This window comes from Cajanus cajan, chromosome 6 (assembly GCF_000230855.2).
Source record: "Cajanus cajan strain Asha chromosome 6, NIPB_CcT2T_4, whole genome shotgun sequence".
Lineage (NCBI taxonomy): Eukaryota > Viridiplantae > Streptophyta > Magnoliopsida > Fabales > Fabaceae > Cajanus > Cajanus cajan.
The window spans coordinates 7,992,587-8,001,171 of record NC_138522.1 but is presented as its reverse complement, the minus strand read 5'-3'; the positions used below and the strand labels follow the sequence as shown (position 1 = coordinate 8,001,171).

The window sequence follows — 8,585 nt, the reverse complement described above, 5'->3', positions numbered from 1 at the left end:
ATGGTATAGATTAAACTTTGTGAATAAGTAAAGGGTGCAAATAATTAATGCCAAAAACTCCAAAAGTCTCATGTTTTACTACCCTGCTATCATTCAATATACACAGGGACACAATAATTTGCACCAATAAACTTTCCTACCTGTATCACTGTTAATATTGGTGTTTACTATTTTTTAATTGTTGGAATTTCAGGATATATATATTTTTTTATTTATCAGAATTACAATCACAGTAAAATGATTTAGAATATATTTGTTTCTATTTATATCTTATTTATTAATTTAAGATAAAATTAATTATTCCTTTATTAATTACTTTTTATTTAATTTTTAATTAATTTATACATTTATCAAGAAAGTAAAAATAAAAAAGAACTAATATGCATTTATTGTAGAGGTGAAATATAAATGGTAAAATTAGAAACTTAACTATTATATTAAGATCAAAAAAATTTATTGCATTTATTAGTTTGTACATAAAAATCTTAAAAGATAGATAAAAAGAGATTGGATGGGAGATGTAGTTGAACCAAATTAAGTTGGCTAATTTTCGTGAAAAATCGATGACATGGTCAACCAATCCAGGTTACAAACGTGATTTTTAAAATAAAAAATAAATAAAATGCTAGATAAGTAGACCATGTTATTATACATATACAATGTTATTACAAATAATAAAAACTAAAAAATACGCACTTTGTTACATGAGGGATTGGAACCAAGTGTTAGTAAATGATATTTTTACATTAGTGCACCAATTGTGTGAACCACTCACCCACCAATCACACACAAACCACTAATCTCCTCCTCCAGAACCATGCAACACCACCTTTTGCACCATTGTTGTAACCCATCACAACCATGCAATGCCTCCCTGATACTAGATTTGAGTAGAGGTGTGAACTTGTTTCTCCTACTAGTAGACATGCCTCCTAGTTGACTAGGGTTGAAGAGATAAACTCATTCTTTAAAGAGATGTTTTTTTTTTTATCCAAGGGGAAGAACTTGTACCTTTATACTAAAGGGGTATTTGGTATATAATTTTTTTCTCTCATGTAGAAATTTGAAGTTAAAAATATTAGTTTTCGATGTTTTGTTTGTTATTATTAAAATATAACGGTCCTAAGAAACATTATTTCTCAATAATGATTTTTATACTGGTTTCTCACAAAATTGTTTTGATAGGGGAGGTGACGAATTAACATTCCTAAGTTAAAAACAAAGTTTGTTATCTTTATTTTTTTAGTTAATGTAATAAAAATATTTGATTTTTAAGTAATATTTATAAATATTTCTAATAATATTTATGATCAATTAAACTATTTTTAATCATTCATAAAAATCATGATTTCTAAAATTTATGATTTTTGGACATGAAAAAATTTCTCATATACCAAATACTCTCATAAAGTTTTATGGACAGATGTAAAAATTTGTACAATATCAATCAATAAAAATTATGATAATATAACTTTTATGATAATTACTATAAAATTTAATAAATTTGATGAGTATATATATATATATATATATATATTATAATAATAATAATAATAATACATAAATTATTTACTCTATAAATAATTGCCCCGATATAAATACTAAAGTTTTAAATTCTTTTTTTTTTTTTTTATAAAAAGGTTAGGGGCCAAGGCCCCAATGAAACAAGTGCATGGCTACAGAGGTTTGAGATGTTCTAAAGTTTGGAAGTCATCAAAAGTACCTCAACTAACTCTCAAGTAATAAGACGGTGATTGATCTAAACGATCTTACTTGACATTAACTTTCATTATTGGATTTTTTTTGGTCTTCTTTTTCATGTTTGAATTTCTCTGCTAAATTTGACTCTAGATAATACATTTATGAATTGTTAAGATGCAAATAAAGTTTCACATCATTCAAACAAGAGGATGAATATGAATTTATTATATACACACAATTGTCTCTATTGGGAGAGAGACCTTTTGAGTGGTATCCAAAAACAAAACCGTGAGGACTGGACCCAAAGTGAACAATATCTTACCAATGTGGAGAATGTGTATGTGTGTGATAACTCCCAGTACTCAACAATAATTAGTTTTTCTTCATTAAATCAAAAATACTATTACTAATAAGCCAAATTCCCTCTTACATTTTGTTTAGCAACTTATAGGGAGGTGAGAATGACAAGGAAAATGAAATTTCGTGGGTTAATCTACTTAGCTGATCCAAAGTGCCCCAGACCCAAAGCATAAGAAAGCATGAGTTGTAAAATAGAACAAATAGAAAGTGGGTAAAGAGAGGGATGTGCAATTAGAGAAAAGGAGGAGGATTTACCTCACTTTGATCCTTGGAGAAGAGTAAGCAGTTGTGGTTAATGGAGTTTTTATAGGTCTCTCTCTCTCTCACACATATAGTAGAAATTGAACTCAAACTTGGGTCACAAAAAGAAAACTATAATTGCTCTAGTCGAAATTGGGCTTCAAAGATTAAATAATTTAAGGTTGACAAAATGGCACAGAATTTGTTGTCCAATAAATATGAAATAATATATATATAAAAAAAAAACTTAGGGATATTTTTGTTGAACTTTAACTTTCTTGATCCATGTGGCCCAACATACATTCTCCTTTTCCCAACTCACGGATCCTAAACCCTAAACTCTCGGCTCAATCATATTTAGAAGTAAAATTTTTAAACTTCTCTTTATTTTTCTTGACCCATATTCATTTACATTTCTCTACACAAACACAATCCATAAAATGATGAGCAATCATACTTAAAATTGGGCTTATGCATCGTCTAAGGCTCTAGGCCCATCACAAGTAAGTATACATAAGTAATTTATTTACAAAAACTCAAATTATTATTATTATTATTATTATTATTATTATATCTAATTGTTATTTTACTATTATACCTATGAACTCATTCGACTCAAACAACTGTTTTAAGAATTCAAGTTTGGGAAGGTTACGCAAACAACTCATTTATGATAATCAAACCACACTATATAACTTTTGAAACTTAATTTTCCATATAGAACTAAACACATTAAGCTAGTGTAATTACGGCAATTATAAACCCAGATATTGATTACTTTTAGTATATTTTTATATAGTACTTTTCCCTCTGCATAGTTGACGCAGATTCTCTCAATAAAACTATTTAAATAGAAAATTACAAATTAAATTAAGTCATATTGATCTATATGCTTTGTAGCTTAAAATATCATGTCACTGGTATAAATCATTATTCACGCCATTAACTTCTTTTAGTATAGAAGACCATAGGATGTACATATATAATTTTTTACTTAATAAAATATAAAGATTTTGATTACTAAGAAAAATCATCCTAAAACTAAGATTCCACCTTAGTTATAATATATAGAAAAATAAAATAACACCTAAGCTTAACAATTTCATCAACTTAAATCGAAAACAAAAAATTAAAATTCTTTTATATGAAATGGATCTTTGTTATACGAAAATGCTTTTGTGATAATTATTATATCAAATAAATCATGATTACTTTTTTTTTATATGATTTAGATTTTATATGTGCACTTTTGACAAATTTTAATTTCGAAATTAATGTCCATCATGTAATAATATTTAAGTAGGTATTTGTTTTTTGAGGGCGAAAACAGAGGGAAGAAAACCAGGCAGTAGGCAAGAGCGGAAGGAAAGCTGTTTTGTTAAGAAGAAAAGAAAGGGAAAAAGGAAAAGGGTGATGGAGGGAATGAGAATGTTGACCTGACAAAATGAGATTTATTTGCTGAAAATAAGAAAGAGAAAAACTTTATGTGAAACAATTTTGAGCACACGGAAACACACAAGTAAAGGGAGAATCATGAAAAACTCAATGATCCAATCCCCTCAACCTCAACGAGGCCCACGTTATCCCAAAAATAAAATCACATTTTTTATATCTAACACTTATCTTATTCTATCTTAAATAACTCGTATTTATGAATTACAATATTAACATTAACAACTATTTTAATAATAATATTTAAAGATAATTTTTTAAAAAAATATATAAATAATATTTATTAATAAAATAAATATTAATCATTTATTAAAATATATATAAACAAAAAAAATTATATTATTTTTTAATTTTTATCCTTGTATATCTCATCAATGTCATTTAAGTAGTAATAAATTATCCAACAGTTCAAAATTTAGTGATCAATAAATACCAAATTAATAATATGACTAAAATTCTATATTTTAAAAAATAAGAAATTAAATATTTTTATTTTAAAATAAGAAAATAAAAATTACAGATTGACAAAGGATTAAAAGTACAAATTAACATTTACTTTACATATATTATCAATATATAAATTATATTATCAATTAATTAGAAAATATTTTAAGAATAATTCATAAAATAATTATTGGAGAAGTTAATACTATATGTAACTTTCTATTATTCAACGATAGTATAAATAGGGCGAAGTTAAAACATTTTTCTTTGAAGAGGTTAAATAAAAAATTTAAATTAAATTTGAAACTAATATATTAAATCTAATTAACAATTTGAAGATTCATAATAATTAGCCATACATCATGAACATTATAACTATATAAATTAAACAAAGATACGAAACTATAATATTGTGGTAATCAGTTTCTTAAATTCAAGTAATTAAGCTGTTTGGATATATATAACGTTCAAAGTTTTTAAAGCATAACTTATTTTTAAATTTTGTAAAGGTGAAATTTAATTATTCATATATATGAGAATAATAATAATAATAATTACATTTTTTATTCAATAAAAATGAAAAATATTACAATCAAATAATATTCTTTTAATTAGCTTTATAAAGATATATTTAGGAAACAAAGGGAAAGGCTTACAAAATGATAGTTGTTTCTATAAATATTAATAAAGAAGATAAGTTATTTTGGTATCTACATTTTTTTTAACTCTTTTGCTCAACTAATATTTACAACCACTTCACTATTATAAAATTAATTACAATCTCATTTTATTATTAGCGGCCTCATTTTCCATATTATTTTTTAAAAGATTATCCATATTTAGTGATTTATATGAGAAAAAAGGACAGAGACGTAAACAATATAAGATGTAATAGAGAAATGTGACTTTTTTTTTTCATTTTGTAATAATCTAATATAAAGATATTTTGTATGTGTAATGTTTTTTTTTTTGGGAGGGAAGGGGAGGCAAGTAGAGACTTTTCCCCTAAGTATACACAAACTCTAGGGCTAGGCTAGCAATATATTTAAACTAGGATTTTTACGAATCAAATTGAATCAGTTTTGAGTAAAAAAAATCATTTGATCAAAAGAATTAGCAATTCGATTTAAATTAAATGACCTTCTAAAATTAAATACAGTACTATGAATAGTTAGTAAATAATCATAATTAAAATTTCATCTCAATAATTCACTTTAAAATTTAATAAAATCTTTATTATATAGTGTAGCAAGCGGTACCATCCCTAGTTAGCTACGATGTATAAAAGAAAATATCAGTTAAGAAACTAATTGGTAACTAATTAAATTAAGTAACGATTTTATAATACATATGATATAACAAGGAATTAATATATTTGAAGAGAAAAAGAAGCACAACAAAATTACTATGTACAATTTGAAGGACAGTGCATTGGATGTGGTCAATGATTCCATGATAACCTGTCCTTATTCTCGGAGGACATCATTGCCACTAGCAACCACATACAAAAAGCGATTCCTTCAGCTATGCTCATCAACTTCAAAAAAAAAAAAAAAAAAAAAGCCGAAGCATATGGCACACTGCTTTTAAAGCATTTTGTGTCCTCCTTGTAAGTTTGGTTATGAAATTTTAGTATTGTGTCTGTCTAGTGTCTACCCCAGCAATACTCATGTGAAGGAAATTATTCTATCCTTGTTGCCAAGCCATTCGTCCATTCTTTGACCTTATTTGCAGAAAGCTTGGTTTTTTCTGAAAGACAAAAAATTCTCACAATCAATACACAGCAAAACGCTCAAACATATACAAAAGAAGGAAACACGTACGTGGATAAAACAATTGACACAGGCTATTAATAACGGTTTTATCACTTGTTAACAATCACACTCACCACGGTTATTAGTACACACACATGCAAGAGACATCATAATCAACACCACAAATCTAAACAATCGAGAATGGTTCGTTGCGACAGTATGAAATTGACGATGTCTCTATAAGTTATTTTAATTTTTAAATTCGGTTACCTCCCAAAGGTTTGGGGCGCAGGTAAAATAATATTTTCTTGGTCACTTTGACAATAATGTTCAACCATTTAAACTAATACTATTGAGATCTGCGTTGCACACAGAATCTTAAATCCACTTCCACGATTCCAGAATAATCCAGAAGCATGAGCATGAAGAACAATTAGCTGTTACATATATCCATTTTAGATCTGGATCAAACTATAAAATGATGGATGAAATTGAAAAAAGTATTATCCCACTAATTCATAAATAACCAATAAAAAAATGCACATCATTAAATGATAAGGGAATGGATGAAGAAAAAAAAACTAGTGGTAATAAAGAGGATAACATTCCATGACTACCTACCAGAAACTCAATGATATGTTGAAGATCTTTAGATTAAAAATTATTATCAATTTTTTGTGGGTAAGCAAAGCCACAATGATCATGGAATTTACCCTAGTGGTGATTTATAATAGTTTCTCAACCCACATTTAATTTGTTAGTTGGGTAATAACAGCTCAACAAGAATTCTAATGCAGAACCAATTTAAACAAAAGATCCCAGGATTCAAGTTTAGAAAACACACTGCAAAAAGACATGCTATGAACCAAATTGATGTCCCTTTGTTTAGATGGTAATAGATATAAAAATTAAAAGGAAAATAGTCGTACATTTTGTCTGTAAGATTTGATGACCGCAATCAGCAACTTGTCTCCCGCTATTCGTCTCACTCTCTGTATCAGTTCATGTCGTGAAATCTTGTTCTCCTGCCAAAACAAGAGGAACATCAATAATAAATAAACAAATAAACAAAAAATCAAGAATAATAATAATAATAATAAAACAACACATACTTTTTTATCTTTGTAGAAGTTGGAGATAAGGGCAACATCAGACGGAGCCATAACCTTGGAAAGGACAGAAATCAGAGTCGGGAATGGCATCCACGGCGAAGAAGGCGTCAAAGGCTCTTCCTCACTCTTCTCATCAATCCCTACAAAATAAAACATATTTATTCACAAAACCACCAAACAAACACCATAGTAAAATAAATGAATTAAAAACGCATTATACCTTGGGAGGAAGGAAGCCTGAAGCTGACAACATAAGCAGGTAAAACATGTGTGTTCATGTTGTTACTCCAAATGATGTACTTGGTTGGAGCCGAAAAACTATCCACCCCAGAATCATAGTCGTCACAAGTAGGACAACATTGCTCTGTGTCACCCTCAACATCAACAATCTCAGATCTTCCGAGAATAACGCGGCACAGTAACGCGTGCCTCACACCGTCTCCCCCAACCACACACTCTTTCACACTGCAAAAAAAAGAAAAAAAGAAAAAAAAGAGAAAATATTAATTATAATTGGTAACCAACATCAGCATCAACAACATAATCATAATGATTAAAAGAGGTGGCGCACGTGCGCGAACCTTTGCAGAGGAGCGTCGTCGGGGGAGAGAAGTAGTCTGGGACCGTGTGCGTGAGCGAAGCCGTGCGAAACGATGTCGTTTACGTCGGTGTGGCCGCGAGTGGCGTACCAGGCGTACTTAACGTTGGCATTGGCGTGGCGAAGTTTTGCGACCGCCTTAGCGTAAAGATGAAAGGAGTGGAGACGCGCTTGCGAAACGGCGGTGGAACATGCGTTTCGTTGGACGGAAAGGACCTGGGTTTTGGGCCCGAGCGGGCCCAGTCCGCGAAGGAAGCTTGTCTTGATGAGGTCGTGGACGGCGTCACCGTGTGGGAGGGTAAGGAGAGGAGCATGGTGTTGCGCGGTGACGGAAACGGAGCTTTGGCTATCGGAAATAACGGAATCATCGTCCATGGTGTGTGTATTGTGTAAGAACTAAGGAGATAAGTGAGATGGTGTTTGTTTATTTATACATATATATATATATATATATATATATATATATTGTTGTGTTTAGTTTGCGAATTGCGATGGGCGGTGCAGAGAGTAAAAAAGTGTGAAAGTGTTGGCGCTGCTTGTTTTGGTGACAGAGGCCACTTGGTTTGGAAATTGAAATTTGAAACAGAGGAAAGAGGTTGCATTCTATGTACCCTCCATTTTCTGCCCATTTTGCATTTATGTCGTGTCACGTGTCCTTTGGCCACCACTGAATTATTCTATTTTAATCATCCCTTGCCGCAACTGGATTGGTCCGTGAGGGAAAGGGTGGATATGTAGTTTTAAGTTAACCGACTTACGGTGTCTTGGTGAACTCAAACACCTTTTATTTAGGACAAGACAAAGAAAGAGACTCCTAATTCACGGAGTAAGATTTCAACCCACAATACTTCACTAGTTACTCACTTACTTGTGTTAAGCTTGTGTATTCGACCTCACTGTTAGGCCTTGTAATGACAAGTTGTT

The 8,585-nt window shown here is 30.0% G+C and overlaps 1 protein-coding gene across 1 annotated transcript; it reads right to left on the bottom strand.

Annotated features, from left to right (window-relative positions):
- Nucleotides 1-5,495: 5,495 nt before the first annotated feature.
- Nucleotides 5,496-8,131, bottom strand: LOC109791185 (putative inactive poly [ADP-ribose] polymerase SRO5). Its single transcript, XM_020350449.3, has 5 exons — nucleotides 7,645-8,131; nucleotides 7,284-7,528; nucleotides 7,064-7,203; nucleotides 6,881-6,976; nucleotides 5,496-5,946 (listed from the first exon to the last, which is right to left on the bottom strand). The coding sequence occupies exons 1-5, from the start codon at nucleotides 8,034-8,036 to the stop codon at nucleotides 5,884-5,886; spliced, it is 936 nt and encodes a 311-aa protein (XP_020206038.1). The 5' UTR covers nucleotides 8,037-8,131; the 3' UTR covers nucleotides 5,496-5,883.
- Nucleotides 8,132-8,585: the final 454 nt, after the last annotated feature.